Source organism: Balaenoptera borealis (genome assembly GCF_965194805.1).
Source record: "Balaenoptera borealis genome assembly, chromosome: 1".
NCBI classification, from domain to species: domain Eukaryota; kingdom Metazoa; phylum Chordata; class Mammalia; order Artiodactyla; family Balaenopteridae; genus Balaenoptera; species Balaenoptera borealis.
Window position 1 is genome coordinate 35,766,099 of NC_138860.1, and position 18,371 is coordinate 35,784,469.

Consider the following 18,371-nt stretch of genomic DNA (forward strand, 5'->3'; position numbering starts at 1 on the left):
TTTGTCACGAACATTAATAAACTCTCTACAAAGGCAGGGTAACGTGCAGGTCTTCATAACATTCCCTGCAAATGGTTTCTGTTTGATGCCTCATTAGGAACTGGAGGCATGACACAGTGCACTGAGTTTAGACCCGAGTTTGAATCCTGGCTCTGCCACTTACTGCATCGCTTTGGACAAATCACTTAATCTCTCTGGTTTGTTTCCTTGTCCATAAAATGGAGATAATGTTGTCTCCTCCAGTGACTGTGATTAGACTGACAAAAGCTCTCACCCTGAGTTGGCCTCAGTATGTGGGAACTACACTCTTAGTGATTATGTTTAGCTTCAGGAGCTTCAGGAACACAGTCTCCATAGACCTGGGAGAGAAAATGAAGCCTAAGAAGTCAATCTGAGGTCCTACCCCTCTCTGTCCAGCACTGGGCCAGAACCTTGCCTGATGCTCCACACAGGGTCCCTAAACTGTGGCACTCTAAGGTGCAGCTGTAAGAGACAAGCAAACACATGTAGAATCTCTCTTGCAGTGACCAAACACAACGAGCCTCTGTCCTTCAAGGAACCTCCCAGGCCCTCCACCCCTGCCCTAACCTGATCTCCTCGTTGATAGCATCCAGCTGCTCCTGCAGCATCATGGCCAGGGTCTGGGCGTCTGAGTGGCTGCTGGGGGAGACAACGTCCATGGAGCCCACCAGACCCCCTGGCTCATCCTCATCCACATCAGAGATCTCAGGGTCACTGTCAAAGGCAGGGGTGGCTGTGGGGACCAGCACCCCAGGCAGTGGAGATGGCTCCCAGTCCTTAGCAGAGAAGGAGAGCAGAGGAGTAGTAATAAGACACACCAGATGACTAAGGGGCAGGACCCTCCCCACCTATACCAGCAGCACTGGCATCTCCTAGGAGCTTGTTAGATATGCTAAATCTCTGGCCCCATCCCAGACCTACTAATTCAGAATCTGCATTTTAACAAAATCCCTGGGTAACTTACTTGTATGTTAAAGTCTAAGAAATACTACTCAAACTCAAGGAGCCAGATAGCAGAATGGTTAGGAACAGATTCCAGATACTGCCTTGCTTTGAATCCTGGCTCCACCAAATACAAGCTATGAGAGAGTTGTTTCACCTCTCTGTGCCTCAGTTTCTTCATCTGTAAAGTGGGAATAGTAATAGTACCTACTTCATAGGTAGCTGAGGATTAAATTAGGAAATGCATGTAAGGCACTTAGCACAGGGTCTGGCACCAAGTAAGCATTATGTAAAGGCTATTTGTTTCTACTCACACAAAAGGTGACTTGATATAGGGAACGAGAAAAAGCCAAGCAGGCCTGACTGTCTTGTGTCTCAGAGTTTCAGCACATTACAGGACCCTCTGATCAACCCTCAGAGGAGGTAGCTTCTCAGAAATCATTCTACAAACCCCTTCGGTAGACAAAGGCCCAGAAGCAGAAAGAGCACAGAACTGGGCTGGGAGTGTGAGAAGAGCAGCAGAAGAAAAGGAAAGAGGCCATCTCTAACCCCATCCTGTATGACCCAAACCCCCAAGTTCCCCTTAGGGCTCTTTTCCCACTCCTGCAGCCTTTAGACTGAGGTCCTGGGCAGCTGCTGTGTTCTTATAAACAGAGGAAAGGGAGAGAGGGGAGAGAGAAAAAGAGATGACTTCAGACTTCAACTCCCCCCTCACACTAGGGGTTTCCTAATGGCAGAGATGAATCTTCTGCCATCAGACTAGGAGTTCCCTCCCTCTCCACCTATATCTTCTAGTGCCCTAGAGCATGTAGAGGATCTGGGCTCGAGACAGAGCATGGTTAACAATTATGGGGCTAGGAAGGAATCAGACTTCCCCAAAAGATTGAAGTCAGTCCTTTTCTGCCCCTAATCTTTCCTGTTCCCTCTAAATCTCCCTAGGCAGACTCCACATGAACTACATGCTTCTCAGAAAACTTCAGGTGCCGTCCCAAGGCCAGTTAACCTGTCATCCTCTCTCATCTACCCATAAACCACAGCTTTTGCTCCAGAAAGCTTGCCAATTCCATCTTGCCCCTGCATCCCCCACCCCAACCACTAGAAATACGTGCCTGCACACCCAGGTACACATGCACAGGCCTCAGTGGGGCCTCAGGGACTAGCTGACCACCCACCAGCCTCTACCTCTTGCCCACCAGGAGGTCGAGGCGAGACACAGCTGTTGCAGTGATGCCCCAACCCCAAGGCTGCAGCTGTCGTTGACACGGGGGAGGGTAGGGGGAGGATTTGCATCACACACCAGCCGTCTGTGAAACTGGAGCAAGGCACGTGGCTGAACTGACCCCAAACTCCCCAGGGTAGACCCATCCACACTCACCCCTCCACCCCCTCACCTTGGCAGACTCTTCCCGCAGTGCTGAGTAGCAACGATGCAGACCTTGAGGTGCGTGGGAGGTTGTGCTCAGGGAGAACCGCACATCTGCTGCACTGCCTATGTGCGCCCTTGAGTGGCGGATGGGGGAGAAAAGACAAGCCCTGAGGACTGACAGCCCCAGCTTACACCCACTGGGCCCAAAGAGTTAAGGGATCTTTAGCTTGGAAAAGAGAAGTCTTAGCAGGACATGAGCTTTTGTTAATGACTTAAGGGCTGCCACGTGAGCAAGAGATTAGGTTTATTCTCTGGTGCTCCAGGGATCAGTATGATCCAGGGGAGAAAGTTCTAGGGAGGCAGCTTTAGACTTAACACAAGAGGCACCTTCAAATAGCAAGAGTTGGCTTATGATGCAACTGGTAGCTTTAAAAAAGCTGAACTCCTCTCAGAGAGGTATTCAGGTGGAGACTCTCTGGCCATCTGACAAGAATGTGTGGGAGGGATCATGGCACCAAGAGAAGTTGGAAGGGATGATCTCTAAAAGTCCTTTGAACTCTGAGCGTCTTTGTTTCTTGGTCTTCTCCCTAGCAACTACCTCTGGTCTTCCTCTGGACTAAGTCCCTGGCCAAAATTCAAGCCAGGCATACTCCCTGTCCCCAGGAAGCTTCAGGAGGCCCTGACACTGTATCAGAGACATGGGCTAGAGAAAGCATTTTGATTGCCCCAAGGGTCTATCCCAACCCTGAAATTTTAGGATCACAGTAATGATCCTCTGGAATATCTGAAGCCTCCCCTACTGACATTTCTTTCCTATGCCTTCCCAGTTTAGAACTTGAGGGAGCCCAGAGCAAAGGAACAGGGTGAGCCTACAACAGATTACACAAGGTATCTGGAGGGATGGGGGAGTTTCTGCTTATCACCCCCTTTTCCCTGCAACTCAGTCCCAATTCCATGATGGGGCCAGTGCTTCTATAGTCAAAGCCAAGAATTTCCAACCATTAAGGAAAGCAAGCAGTGCCAAATAGCTTGGTGTACTCTGGGCTATGCCTTTTTAATTGGCGTAGGGAGTTGGTCTCTTCTGAGCAACCTACAGGAAGGGAGAAGTATGAGGAATTCCAACTACCATTTTCTGTCTCTATTCCCTGCTTCTCTCCACACTCCTATACAATAATTCCTAACAAACTTGAAATTGATACCCAAATCTCTAACACCCCAGAAACCCACAGGCTTCTCTTCTTCAAGTTCAACATCTCTTTCCCTAATTTAAGCGCTACCCCTCTGCACATATACATGTACACTTTTCCTTTAACCTCTCTTCAAAGAAGCTGATCCCTATTTCCCTGATATAACAAGAGCATGACCATAGGGAACCTTATGTGTTCTGATCTAAGAGACTTTGGTTTGGACAGAAAATATCCAGGAGCCATGAACCTTGAGTGGCACCATCTACTTCAGTCTCCTCGATCGTCAGCCTGCCTCTCTGGGCAAAGAACTGAGGGCAGGCTTGAGGTCTGAGTTCACTGCCAAATGCTTCACAAAATATGAATAAAAATCCAGAAGTTCCCTAAAACATGGGCCTAATTTAAGCATTAGGTTCAGAGCCCTAAATAAGGTGTCTCAAAGTAACTAGAGTGAACCCAGATATTCCCTGTGAGCAGGCCCTGTGGGACATGGGTGAGCATGTAACTCAGCAGACCCCTCTCAAGGGCGTGCCCTCTGTCAAGGAAGCAGGAATCATGCTCTGTGTCTCATGGCAGTGGGGAAGGATCATCCTGTGTTTTACTTGCCTCTCAGCATCCCTCAGAGGACAGGTGCTCCCTTCTAAACTGCCCAAGTGAGCTGGATGACTTTACAAAGTTCTCGAAGCCTCAGTGTCCCACCCTGAATATAAGGAGGACCCTGAGGTCCTGGGCGGTATTTTGGTGGGAGGAAGTCTCCTCCCCCAGGGTCCATCTAGGTCCGTCCAGGACTCCATCACAGCACGCTCAGCCTCCTGAGCTCCAGTACCTGGAGTGGATGCCATCCACAAATGGCCCTCCTCGACCCTTCAGCTGGTCCACCTCTTGGCGCAGCTTCTCAATCTCTTCAGACAGGCGGCCCTGTGCCAGGCAGAGCCATGGTTGGGGTAGGGGTGAGGGAGGGGAAGAGAGATGAGAGAAGGACAAAGAGAACAGCAGAGTTGGGGAGAAGCAGAAGAATGCACTGCAAAGTCCAAAGCCAGGGACCAAAGGCCAAGCCCACAGATGACACCAAAAGAGAAGAGGTCCAACTGGAAAATGAGTAGAAGGGTTGGCAGGGGCAGGGCCCGAAGAGAGGTCTGTCTGGAAGGACTCTACCAGAACAGGCCTGCTGAGCCCTCACTAACAAGCAAATGCATGACAAATAAGGCTGGGCAGCAGAGGGGCCCTCAGTGAACTCCCAGACTTCACAGACATTGCTAGCATAGGGATAGTGGCTAATCCACCCCAAATCACCAGAAAGCAAGAGCTTCACCAGGTTTGAGGCCCCACCAAATCCTTTTGTCGAGTCCTTCACTGTGTTCTGCCTCTCTGCTACCCACTCTCTGCCCTATGCTTATGGCTAAGTTTCTTCTTTACAGGTGGGTGGTGGTGACGCATCTACTATGATAGGCTTTAGGGAGGATTAGTGAAATAATGTGTGTACATGGACTAACAAACTGGCTAGCACAGTGCTGGGTTTCAGGGCAGCTGCTTGAAACACAGTCCTGTTCTTTCCTCACAGCAAGCTCAGCCCTCCCAGGCTGGCAGGGCTGGCCAGCAGCTGGGTACCTTGTGATGGTGCTGCTCTTCAATCTGCCGCTGGGAGCTCTCCAGCTCTTGGATCAGTGTGTTCTGGGGGAGAACAGCTGTGAGCCAAGAAGCCCCCTTCCCCTCCACCCCGGCTCCTCTACTCCGGCTCAGGCCTTCCCCTTCCAGCAAGATCTGCCTTCCGGTCTGCTCTCCCAGCCCTACCTCTCCTTGCCAGACCGCCCCACCCCCAGACCAGGCTGCTCCTCTTCAGCCTAACTCCACTCCACACCCCTCCGCAGTCCCCGCCTCGCCCAGCCCCCCACCCCTGCCCCGCTCCTGACTAAGCTCTCACATCCCAACCATTCCTGCTCGCCCGGCTCCACCCACACCTTTACCCACTCCGCCTCTTTCCGCCAGCGCCGTCCTTCTGGGCAGCCCTGCCCATCCAGACCCACCACCCACAGCACCTTCTCCTCCAGGGCCGCTATGCGCTCCTTGAGGTGGAGCTGCAGGCGCTCATTCGACTCGCTAAGCAGTCGGTCCACAGTGTCTGACAGTCGCTTGTTGTGGTCCTCGTTCATCTTCTCCCGCTGCCGCACCTGCATAACCAGACCACCTTGCACCAAGCCACCCCAGGGCCATCTCACTGCAATCCCAGGGAGCCACTCATTCCTGCTGTGGTTCCAGCCCACTCATCTGTCCCCTTCTTATCCTCTGGGGGCCCCTGTCTGCAGCTTTCCTGACCACCTCCTCCCACCCCTCTGTGGCTCTGTCTCTGTCCCTAGCCAGGTCCTTCCCTAGCTCTCACTCTTCCTCCTTTCCCTATCCACAGACCATCCTGGGATGCCGCCCTGGGGTTGAGAGGAGGCTCGAGAGTCTGGCCCAGTAAGCTCACCCTTGCCAGCTCTTGGTTCTTTTCCTGCAGCTGTCCCTCCAGCTGCCGTAGGTGCTCCTCAATGTTGCCATGCCGCTCTTCAGCCTGGAGGGAGGAATGGGTCAGTGCAGCCTGAAGATCATCTGCCTTCCTGCTCAGACCTTGTATCCCATGCACCCAGGTGCCAGAGCCGCCCTTGGGAATCAGGGCCTCAGGGACCAATGAAGCCAAGCTCTCCACTTACCATCTTGGAGCATAATTGCCACCACCATTGCCTTTCTTTCCAAGTACCCCAACCCTGCCGCTTTCCCCCCACCCACACCCTCTCCTTCCTGCTCAGGGCTAGCCTTGAAACATCCCGGAGCTGGCAGCTCAAGAGGCTAAATTCTCCCTACGCTTCCAGAAAAAAACTCCACTCGAAAGTATGAGCGACCATAAATCTCTATGCCTCCAGATAGATGGAATTGCCCTTAAGAGCATGGACTCAAACCAGACTGGTTCAAATCCTGGCTCCCTCCCTTCCCAGCTGTGTGACCTTGGGCAAGTTACTGAACCACTATTGAGCCTTTATCTCCTCAGTTGTAGTAACAGCACCTATGCCCATTGCAAGGACTAAAGGTGATAATCCATGGCAAACACTTAGGACACAGTAAGCACTCAACAAATGTTAGCCATGGTGATTACCTTTGTTATTAAACCAGCCTGAGTAGAGTGGTCTCCCCTTCCATTCATGCATCTTCAGAGATGGAGACCCCACTGCCTCTTCTGACAAGGTATTCCAGACAATCACACATCTTACAGTCAGGAAATCCCTCCTTAAAGCCCTTCTACTATGACTCCCTTGAACATATTAATCACTTCAGTCCATCCTTTCTTGTCAGTTTTGAGAGTTACTAAACCTGACTGTTCAGCATCCCACACATAATGTCTTCTGCTGCACTTTAAACTCTGCCCTTCATTCCTAGGGGCCTGAAAGGCCTTAGAGATGACCAAATTCAACCCCATCATTATAGAGATGATGACATCATCGCAGAGATAATGACACAGACACCCAATTAGGGAGGGAGTGACTTTTCCCAGGTCACAGAGCAAGTCAGTGGCAGAAGCAAACGTGGTCCTGAGTCTACTGAGGTACAGCCAGGCTGCAGGTTCCATCCCCAGAGCCCCCAAGCTGCCACACTGGCACAATGGCCAGCCTCTATCCTCCAGAAGCTCTGGGGGCTGATGCTTACTAAATATTGGTTTTCTTCTCTCCATTGCTTGAGTGGGTAGCTATGGTGATCCCACATGAGGCACCCCTGAAAGCCTCCGACCCACTGTAAACACTCCTAAATTCTCTTGATTAAGCCACCACATGTAGATGTCCATGCATTTACATAGCTCTTCCAGACCTAGGATGTTTTCAGCCTGCATACCTCCATGAAGTTAACTATCCATTGGGTAAAATTATATTCCCTTTTATTTGTCCAAAAGCTGAATCCTTCAAACAGCTAGGGATGGTCCCTAGATCTAGAATGCTTCAATTTGACAAAAAAAAAAAAAAAAAAGATAGGCTCAGCCTAAACTCCCACCCCATTCAGAGATGTATAAACTTCGATCATATTTCCTCTCAGATTTTACCTTTCCAGAAATGAAAGTCCTATTTTTTCCACTTCAGAGCCCCCCAAAAGGAAGTATTAACTACAATGGTATAAATGATAATAAAAATATTTTGCATCAGCACAGTTTCTTCTACTTACTAAAGTACTCTTACATCCCTTCTTATGGGACTGTCACATCCCTGTGGGGTGATGAGGGCAGGGATTACTCTTCCATCTGACAGACACAACAAAGTGTGTTTCCTGGAGTCATGCAATGAGAAGCAGTTTCCTGGCCCCCAGCCCAACGTGCCTCCCACTCTCTCCATTCACTGCCTGGCTACATAAGAGCTCAGGAAGCAGGGAACAGAGGAAGATTCCCAGGCCCTTGGCCCACTTGCCTTGGTGAGGGCTGCAATTCTCTGGGCCAGCTCAGCCTCCACCTCTGGCAGTGTCTCAGCCTTGCGCATCGTCTGCTGCAGTTTCTGCTCTGCTACCTCCAGCAGCTCCTGCAGATGTTGGGCTTTCTCCTCACACTAGCAAAGTGGGGGGTGGGGAGAAGAGTCAAGAGGGAGCACTGAAGCTTCCCCCACCCCCTGGCCCATCCTCAGCAGAGAGCAAGTGATAGGTCAGAAGTAGCAGGGGGCAATCTTGATTCTTGGCTACCCAGAGATACCTGACTTTCCCTTTCCCAAGGTGACCAGCACCTCAGGGTCTCCTGGGCCACCAAGGGGAGGTTCCAGCACGATCATTAGGACCTCCACGGTCAAGTACAGTGTCCCCCAACCCCAACTGCATGAGTTACCTGGCGGTGCAGGGACTCCTTATTGGCCAGCTCATTCTCCAGTTTGTCGTTGAGGTCATGAATCGATGTAGCCTCACGCTGAGCAGCCAGGTAGCGCTTCTCCAGTGTGGTTATTCGCTCCTCCATGTCCTCCTTCTGGGCTAGAGCCTGAGCGGTACAGGAGAGGATGAGATGAAGGTCATCATCTGTTTCCTGCCCTCATCCTGTCCGCACCTCCCCACCAAGTCTGGCTGGCTATATCTCCTCCACATTACCTTATCAGTTTCTGACCTTGATCCATCCCTCCCACCACTCCTCCCCACATTGGACCCTACCAAGTGTTCAGTCTTACACTCCTCAGCCCCTGCCTGGCTCTCCCTCTACACCCAGGACATCCAGCAGCTACCTTCCTGAGTGCCAGATACCTGCACCCAGAAAGATAGGGTCAGGCCCAGGCCCTTGCTCACTTCCCGGAGGTCCCGCTGATGTTTGCTGCTCAGCTCCTCCGACTTGATAAGGTCCCGGCGGGCCGTGCCCAGGTCCTCCTCAAGTTCGGCCACGGTTGCTGTCAGGGTGACCAGTCGCTCCCGGGCCTGGCTCAACTCAAAGTTCTGCTTCTCCAGGAGCTCCTGCAGCTCTTCTACCTGGCCCGCGTCATGCTCCAGAGACAGTGAACTATCAGTCAGTCATCAGAGCCTTGGGCATCCCATTCCCCTGCCCTGCCCTGGGGAGGTGGGAAGAGGGACAGCACAACCAGAGCAGATCACAGCTCTGCCCTCAATTTTAGAGCACACCTCCAGGTACACCCTTCTTCCTCTGGGCTCCAGAAGCTCATTCCAGACAATGACCGAACACTCTCACTCTCCTGTGTATCTCTTGAAATCATAATCATTTCTAGTTTTACCTGCTATTTCAGTCTCTTGTAACCTAGAAAGGGGCATGACTAGGGGAACAGAGGCTCAGAAAGAAAAGTGATCTCTTAGGTACATGGCACCTAACAATTCAAGTGGACAAACACATTATATGCTTAGCAGTGTATGTACTGGGCACTAAAACAAAAATCTGTAGATTTCTTTGCAGATGGGGTAGGGGAAAGCAGGAAAGAGAGATGGTAACATTGGAGAAAGCTCCAAATTTAATTCAAGCAGTTGCTCTACTGCACTAAGGCAGGGCAGGGCCCCCACCTCCTGTCTGGGGTAAGACATGTCCCCTCTATGCAGCTCCCCATGACCCACCTTCCACAGGCATTTCGGTCCCAGTTCCACAGTCCCCTCCTCTTCTGCCACTCCATCCTGAACCCCTGCCTCCTGCTGTAGGGCAGACACCTGTAGGGCACAGTCCCCAGGGCAGTGAGTCAAAGAGAAGAGAACCTCCTATAGATTCTAGACCCTTCCAAGTCTCCCACCTCCTAGAGAGAGATGTCTCCTGTTGGCTAACAGTCTCCAGTTAAGACAGAGGGGAGAAATCTGATGAGGAACAGAGTGGGGAAAAGGGGTAAACCAGCCTTGGCTTCCAGGAGCTGTAGTCTACAGATGGAGGGAGGGCAAGCAGCTTACCTGCTGGTGGGCACCCGCCAACTGCTCTTCCAAGGTGGTAACTCTCTCCAGGGCCACCCGGAGCCGCTCTCGCACCTGTCCAAGATAAAAGGGGAGATGAAGAAAGAAACAGGGACCCCACTGGACTCAAGCTGGAGAAGGCTGGGTTTGGTCTACCACCACTGAGCATAAGGCAAAGAGAAGGACCTGCCAAGAGGCAAATTTCTGAGAGGGAACCTAATAGGAGGACCTGGAAATTGGATTAATTGTAGGAGGGAGCCAGTTACGAAGCTAGACGGCAGTTTTCCCTAAACACAGGATTCAGAAATCTCAGAGAAGGGATGCACAGAGGCTCTGGGGAAGCCTGGCGGGATTGGGGGTGGAGGCAGGCTGTGGGCCAGCCTAGGTACCTTCTCATCCAGGGCCTTGTGGTGCTCAAACAGTGACTTGAGAGCCTTCAGCACCTCCACCTCACTGGAAACCCCTGAAGGTGACTGAGCCTGACGCTTCACCACAGTCATCCTCAGTGACCGCTCATGACGGGACACTAGGCACTCCAGATGTTCCAGAAGCAACTGGCAGAGAGAAGGGGAGGGCAAGAGGAAGGGCTGTGAGCCTATGCCCCAGGGGCTATAAGCAGGGTCCACATGAACACCCAGCAGACACGAGTACTGCCATGTGTACCATTGTTAGAATGGTGAAATACTTCCATGTGGGTGAACAGCTGCTGTCCCAACTGAATACCTGCCCTAGCCTCTCTCCCAAGACCCCAACCTTTCCCATGACCCTGAACTAGAAGTGAAAAGCCTAGCACTGATGGTTGAACAAACTGACTATCACCCCAGAATATAAGGCAGGAGGAGTTTAGGATAGGGCTGGGGATGTCCTGGCCCTGGACATGCCTGCTCCCTTGGTCATACCCACCACCCCCAAAGCACAAACACACGCCAGGTCACCCCACTTACCCTTGTGTTATTCCGCTCTGCTTTCAGCTCTGATATCTCTTCCTCCCTCTCTAGAAGCTGCTCCCGACACATACTCAGCTCCCGGGTTAAGGTGGCAAATTCCTGAAAACCCCCAAGGCCCCTCAGTGCTTGGGGATCCACCACCTAAGCAGTATCCTGCACGCCCAAGTCAGTGGTGGGATCCTCTCACTCGTCCCTTACTTCCACCAACTGTCCCCAGAAAAATCCCTATCCATCCATACTACTAAGCATGTGCTTCTCAAGAGGGGAAGCATTCCAAGTATGTAGTAGGGTGCAAGGGAATACAGTTAGATATAAGAGTGAGAAAGTCACCAAGTCAGCCCTGCGGCCCCTTCCCTCTCCAGCCACCAATATAACCTGATTATGTCCTCCCTCCCATTTTGTATTTCTGTTTCTCCAACAATCCAGTGACATTTCCCTTTAGAAGTGGATGGAGGGGAGTTTCACTTCCGGTTTGATATTAGTAACGTCCCTCCCCAACTCTAACCCGTCTGACACACTGCTGCCAGGGTAATCTCCCAAAGCACAATGTTGTTTACACCATTAAATACAAACTTCTTATCCTGGTTTCCAGCTTCTCTCTCACAGTTCCTTTCCATACACTCTAAGACCTGGTCAACCTGGGTAACCGCTGTTGACAGTCACTAGTAAACTTCTTAATTCCACACCTTTGCTCAGTGGGCTCCCCCCACCCCTGAAAGCCCAATCTTCTGTCAACACCTGATCTTTCAAAGCCCATCTCAAAGGACACACCTCCTTGGGACCTTTCCAGACTTCCCAGTGGAAGGCTTCCTCCCTCCTCTGAAAACTGTTAAGAACACCAGCACTGTGAGCACCTACCATGTACCAGCTCCTGTGCTGGTCACTGGAAACACGGTAACAGGAAAGACATAATCCCTGCCCTCATGAAGCTCCCAGTGAGGGGTTGAGATCAAATCTCAGCTCTGCCCGTTTGTGACCTTGGACAAGATACCTAACCCCTTTGAACCTCTAATCCGAAAGACAATCCTCCCTCAAGTGTTGCTCTGAGGATCAATTATCTGGCAGCTATTTTAGGTCTTCACACTGTTTTAACAATCCTTTGGGGGCCCCTCTTCTCTTCCTCCACATTTTCTTCCTATCATTTGGGCTCTTGTCTATCTCCTTTCTAGTGTACGAGCTCCCTGGGGGCAGGGACTGACTCCTTCATCCTGGGGCTTGTTCAGGGCTCCAAACACAGTGGGGTAGGATGGGCCCATCTCCCACCCCAGTTCCTCACCAGGGCTCCATATTCCTATCTACAAAGCATCACAAGACTCTGCCCCCTGAACCCTTCTGGACCCTGGGTAGGAAACTCAGCCACTCTGGTTCTTCTCCCCACATGTGGGGAGAGGGCCTGGAGCTGAGTCCTGAGCAGTGTGGCCCCTCAGGGCTGCCTCCCTAACCCTTGCAGCACCCCCACAGGCAGGGTGGCCATGAGCAGTTTACCAATCTCCTCAAGTTTCAGCTTCATCATTTGTAAATTAGAGATGATGGCGATAACAGCACTAACTTCATCGCTGTGGAATTTAGTGAAGGAAATTCCAGTCAAAGTGCTTAGCACACAGAAAACACAATAAATGGTGACTATTATTGCTAGTAGTCATGTTGATTGAGGAGAATAAGAGGGGTATCACAGCTCTGCCTATAATTTTCCATGTGATGCCTCTTGTTTTTTTCATCTGTGCAATGAGAGGTGGACTAGATAACCTCTAAGGCTTCTCCCATCTCCATTCTCTGTGGTTCGCCACCCACCACTTCCAAGAATAGGACACTGGTGAGGAGCAGCCAAGGTGGAGGTGTCTTCCCAGTACAGCCTGCCACCTTCTGGCCGCATGGGTTCACTGCAGTTGGCAACTAAGGCTGGGTTTTCTTCCTGCATCAAAGTCCATCCTTTTCTCCAGGTGGAGCCAATTTCAGCCTGAGGAGCTTGGGAGTAACAGGGAAAAGTATTATGAAGCAAGGTGAAGGAGAGTAAATGCTCTGTGAATTCCCTTTGTTGAGATGCTAACAGATGAAGAGAGCTGAGGACCCAGAAGTTGAGGGCTCTGAAAGGCTGGGTGAGGGGAGGGGATGAGGGAGATGCAGACTATCAGGCCTTACCTGGGGAAGGGCAGAGTTAAGGTGGCGCTGGAGCTGGTCTCGCTCATGCAGGGCATCCTGGAGCCAGCTCTGTGTCGCCGCCAAAGTCTCCTGACTCTCCCGAAGGGACTCTAGCAACTTCTCCCGCTCATCCAGCATGTTCACCATCAGCTGCTCAAAGTTGGCGTCAGCATCCGTTCCATGGGGAGGCCCCAGGGGGTCCCCCTCGTTGATTGTGGGCATCACTTCACACATGGTGGGGGTGGGCAGGGCTTTCTCAGTGTCAGGGCACAGGGAGGGGTTCACAGGGTTGGCACCTCCAGGGCGACCCGTGTAGGGGTCTCAGAGCAGGCAGTGCCAGGTGAGTGAACAGATGGGCAGGGGCTTCTCCCATGGCATCAGTTGCTCTCGGTCTGAAAGGGGACTGGTGCCCAGAGTGCCCCTGTGAAATGGAGCGAGAGGGCCTGGTTTAACCTCTCAGCGCTGGGGCTGGGTGCCCTATGTCCCCAGGCAAGCAGGCAGCAGCTGAGTGTGGCCATGACAGACAGGGAGAGCAGGGCTGGAAGAGGGCCCTTTCCTTAGACTGAGCACTGGAGCCTGGCAGAGTCCCAGCTGGGTCCAGGGACAACCATCGTTTCTGGAGGGCAGTGGTCTGTTGGAGAAGAGATTGTTGTGAGAAACAGCTGAGCAGAGAAGGGCATCCAGGAGGTGGGTGAGGGGAGAGGAGGCAGGAACCTGGACCAGAACGTGGGGGAAGAGGGTGAGGAGTTGGCGCGTGCCACTTCTCTGGGCTTACTCACTCAGATGGTGCCTTCCTTAGTTCTCCCAAGAAATGCACATGCCCACTGCTGTAGCCTCTGTCACCAGCTTCCCCCACCCACAGCTGTCAGAAGTGCAGCTGCAGTGGAGTGGTTCCCCCACCCATGTGGCTTGCTGGCCAAATATAGAAATAATTCAGTAAGCGGCAAGGGAGCAGCCGGAAGGCTGCCCAGAGTCCTCCTGAGACCTGGGGCTTTGAGAGTGGGAGGAGAGGAAATAGGGTCCCTGCCCCACCCCATAGGTTTCTCCCCCACATTCAGGCCAAGGCAAGCACAGAAGGGGTTAAAGGGCTCTTAGTGGGTATGAGTCCCATACAGGATGGACTACTGGGTTCATAGGAAACAGGGAGAGAGTAGCTCCTACCCTGACCACTGGCACAACATGGCTCCTTGAAAAGGCACAGGCTGGACACTGGGGCAGGCAGACAGCCCTGACCTGCTCCATGCCCATCATTCAGGGAGGAGGCTCTGGCTCAAGTCATCCCCTACTCCTGAAACCTGGCAGACAGCAGGCTTCCATTCTGAACTCATGGCCTACCACCTCTGGGTTGGAGCAGAGGCAGAATGATGTAAAGGATTGATGTTGGTAGGTGGGGGAGATTTTACTCTCCTAGGGCAGGGCTTCCATGTGGGGCCCCTGCTCATGTCTGGGAATCTTCTCCCTCCATGTAACTGCCCAATGCTGGCACTGTCAGAAGTCACCAGCTAGGGTGGTTAGCATGTGCACAGCCTGGCAGTAACGCCTTGAGCCTGGCACAGGGAATCCCAGTGGTCAGAGCAAAGGAAGGTGAACCGAGGAAGGCAGCATGCAGCTAGGGATTTCTGCCTGCCATCAGGTTCCAACCTCCCTGCTCACTGCTGGAAGGCTACCACCTTAATCAGTTTTCAGAGGGAGCTGTCTTCAGAGCTCCTGTTTTATGAGAGATGGGATGTGAGACACCCAGCACAGTGATGAACACTCAGAGAAGCCCTGTAAATGGTGCTTTCCTTCCTTCCCTACCCCATCCCCATTTGGGAGACACAGGGACAGCTTCCTGTTCACCCCTCAGGTAGCAGACTGGGCAATAGGCAGACTGGGAGGGTCAGGGAGAGGACAGGCGGCATCTGGACCCAGTGTGAGGTGAAAAGTCAGACACAGGGAACCTCTGGCCTGTGGCAAGGTTGAACCTAGCAGGGGAACCAAAAACGGGCCAAGTCTCTTCTACCTGAACCCCCTGTCATCCTCTTATCCCCTCCCCCAGAAATGGGGGATAGCCAAGGTGAGGCTGGGGAGGAACTTGGGCCTGGATAAGATAAAAGTTAGAGTGCCAGCTTGAGAACTCCCAAGCTCATACCCACAGCCATTCCCAGAGGGCCCAGTAGTTCAGGCAGCATGTGGGCGTGCCCACACATGCACACAGGGCGACACAGGAACTTGGAGACTTAGGACATACACATGTTCCCAGACACAGAAACTGGATACACACTCTGATCCAGGGATCCATTCCCCAAGCCGCACAGCCACCGTAAAGGGCAGGGTTCCAAGAGGTGAAAAGTAGCACCTTGGTCTGCACCCTACCTTACCCCAACATCACTGCCCCACAGAGCAGCTGGGAGCAGATAGGAGGGGCTGCTACCCCAGTCTTGCCAGAGGTGCCATCTCACTAATGCTAATAACAGCAAGTCCTCTGATTCTCCCACCCACTTCACCCTAAAGCTCCAATCTGTGAGGTTTAAAGGCCACATTGGCCCCATCATACCTCTCCAAGCTCATCAACAGCCAGACCCTCATCCCTTCCCACTCCCCTACCCCCATCCCAAGAAGAAATGAGAAGCAGAAGAGAAGGCCAGTCTGGGGAAGGGGGCCCCTGTGGCAGAGGCTGTCTTTTGGAGAAGAGTATAATGTGCTCAGGAGCTCAGGGACTCAATCCAACAGATCTCCAGGCAGCCTGCAGTGTAATATAGAGGAAGGAGCCCAGAGCGGGGACTCTGGAGACCTGAGCTGCAGTTCTGCCACAGACCAGCTGAGTGACCTTGGGCTTGTCATGACCTACTAAGGCCTCTACTGTAAGACAGAAGCCACAACCCTTATTTAGTCCACCTCAGAGGGATGAGATCATGGATAAAGAGTTTAGAAAAGCAGAAAGCACCCCACAATTGTAGGGGATTATGAATTACCTTAGTAGTGGGCAAAGGTGGGCCTGTGGGTGGGTTTTTTATGGTTCCTTATAGGAAAGCAGTTGGGAAGTTCTCAGGAAGGAAACATAGGACCTCAGGCTGCCTACAGTGATGTGCTGGCTATTTGGTCTGACTTGGCCTCCTCAAATCCTCCTAGTCATTCTGGTAACTGAGAAACTGGCTTCAGTGCCATCAGCCCTTTCCCAGCCTCCTTCCAAACCAAGAGCCAGGTAGCGACTCCACTTCCCCTAATGAACTGGCATCATGTAGAGCAGGTTGAAGATGAGGCCAGAGATATATGCCAGACAGATGTCCCTGAGATGACTGTCCAGGACTTCCTATCCCTGTCCCCACAAACTGCACAAGCATGGTGAGCTTGAAGACAGCCACGTCGGGACGCCTGGCTCTTTCTGGTTCCATGGCCATCTTTAAATAGCGCAATTATCATCTCAGCTTAACAGAAGCCTCCTCAACTCCTGCATAATTTCTAAGTAACACTCACAAGTCCTGATTCAGAGGCGAAAGCTACCAGCCCCCAAAGCAAACATATGTGAGGGGTTTTGCCAGTGAGGAGTGTGGGCAGGCTGTGACACAACAGAGAAGGGCTCCAGACTGAGCTTATGTGTGTGTGAGGAGGGAGGGGTCAGATGAAAACCAGGCCTCTGGGCTTATAAACACAGAAGAGGCAGACTCTGAGGCCTCTTTGGCTCCCCAAAAATCACCCCCATCTTTCCCTAACAAACAGGAGGGATGGGCACTTGGGTCTGATGCTCTAGCTGGCCACATGCACACACAGACAGGCTGGCTCCCCACTGCCCTGCCAGATGGCAGGCCCCACCATGGTGAGACAGCTCAGCAAAGGCAAAGCTACCAGCTCCCATAGAAGCCAAAGGGCCAGGGCAAAGCTTCCAGGAGCTGTGCTCAAGTCTAAGTGGGCCATGAGCCACACAAAGTGGGCACTTCAAGGTAAAGAGGTAAAAGAGGAAGGTCTGATACCCACCCAATTGGAGGTAGGGTGAAGACCTGAGAAAATGGGGAGGGAAGTGGTCATCTAGGAAAATAATAACAATTATAATAGCAACTATGATTTATTCAATATTTACCATGTCCCAGACACTGTGTTGTCAGTGGACATATATTAACTTACTTTAATCCTCACAGTTCCTTGCAAGGAAGACACAATTCTTCTTCTCATTTCACAGACGTGAGAATTGGGACTTAAGTCATGTAATCAAGTCTATACAGCTAGTAAGAGGAAGAGCTAGGATTCAATTCCAGTCTGACTCCAAAGAGGGGTAGGGGATGGAGGAAGAGGGAGTGGACATGACTCCTTCAGGCGTCGTGTTTCTTCCAAGAGGCCAAGGCACTTGGGCCCCGGCCCTTCTCGCCTTCATCCAGGGAGATGGCAGCCTAGAGATAGCTCACCTCGGCCCTCCTCCACTGATCCTCCTCTAGCTTGAGCGAAGGCCTCTGCATAGCAGGCATCATGGTCATGAGGCAGCCACTTCCCCATTGGAAGTGACCTGTCTCATCTACCACCTACCCAATTCTCTCCATCTACTGCCTAGCTGGCTCCATACTGAGTTGTAAGGAGACTGACTGAGTTCCCCATACCATACCACATTCTCACAGGAACTACAGAACACATTCTTCTGAGCCCTCAGCTCCCCTCACCCTGTGGGGTTTTCAGATACCATCCTCCCAGTGGAATGAAGTCTCGCTCCCCACCTCTCTTTCCCTCTAATCCAGAAGCTTCTCCTCCTCCCTTGTTCCTCTCCCTATCCAGCTCAACATCCCAAGAAGACTTGCCCTCACTCATCCTCTTCTCCAAAGCCCAGTCAAGCCCCTTCTCCCCTGCTACTCCCTAGCTCTGCTCACTGTCATGTTTCCAGAGCCCACCTATTGCTCATGAGCTTCTAGCACCTCACCGGGCCTGCCTCAGTCTTCCTTTCCATGTTAGTCTAAGAAACTCCTGATCACCCTTCTAAGCTCATCTTAAATACCACTTTCTCCATGGAGCCTTTTCTGATTCCCCCCCATACATAAGACTGGCTCTTCCACGGACCCAGCACAGCCTTTCCCTCTGTTTGTGCAACATAGACTCATCTGAAGACTCTAAGGTGAGAACCATAAACTAATTATCTTTGGATGCTCCAACACTTACCATGGTCCTAACATACATGGAGCTGAATGGATACATGTGACAGAGTCATTCTGGGAAGTGCATCTCTGACCAACTTTAAAGAAGGGGAACTCTAAAATAGAAAATACTGACTCAAGGCTTGGGAATAGGTTCATTTATCTTCCCCTCTGAAAAATTAAAGCTTCTTTACAGCAAGATGGAGGCCACTCCTGCCTTGAAAGGAAGACTCTGGAGCAGGTTGATGGGCTGTCTCCTCCACTGATATGTGACTCTGGAAAGATACCTAATCTCTCTGAGCCTCAGTTCTTCATCTGT

General features: G+C 51.9%; 1 protein-coding gene across 14 annotated transcripts in view; it reads right to left on the bottom strand.

Annotated features, from left to right (window-relative positions):
- The window catches only part of PPFIA4 (PTPRF interacting protein alpha 4), a 48,281-nt gene that overhangs the window by 20,967 nt on the left and 8,943 nt on the right, over window positions 1-18,371 (bottom strand). For 10 of the 14 annotated variants that reach the window (XR_014244396.1, XR_014244397.1, XR_014244398.1 and 7 more), the window contains exons 3-16: window positions 12,960-13,590; window positions 10,818-10,919; window positions 10,263-10,427; window positions 9,874-9,948; window positions 9,553-9,642; window positions 8,743-8,976; window positions 8,339-8,485; window positions 7,935-8,069; window positions 5,978-6,061; window positions 5,550-5,681; window positions 5,122-5,184; window positions 4,340-4,431; window positions 2,355-2,463; window positions 589-797 (exon numbers count right to left, since the gene is read on the bottom strand). Coding sequence is in view for 7 of the 14 variants with exons in the window: in XM_082391231.1 (XP_082247357.1) it covers window positions 589-797; window positions 2,355-2,463; window positions 4,340-4,431; window positions 5,122-5,184; window positions 5,550-5,681; window positions 5,978-6,061; window positions 7,935-8,069; window positions 8,339-8,485; window positions 8,743-8,976; window positions 9,553-9,642; window positions 9,874-9,948; window positions 10,263-10,427; window positions 10,818-10,919; window positions 12,960-13,193 (1,871 nt within the window). In the remaining 7 variants the exon portion in view is untranslated. Of the gene's footprint in view, window positions 1-588; window positions 798-2,354; window positions 2,464-4,339; window positions 4,432-5,121; window positions 5,185-5,549; window positions 5,682-5,977; window positions 6,062-7,934; window positions 8,070-8,338; window positions 8,486-8,742; window positions 8,977-9,552; window positions 9,643-9,873; window positions 9,949-10,262; window positions 10,428-10,817; window positions 10,920-12,959; window positions 13,591-18,371 lie in introns of those variants that run through there. The other 4 variants (XM_082391233.1, XM_082391232.1, XM_082391230.1 and 1 more) reach the window with 2 other exon arrangements.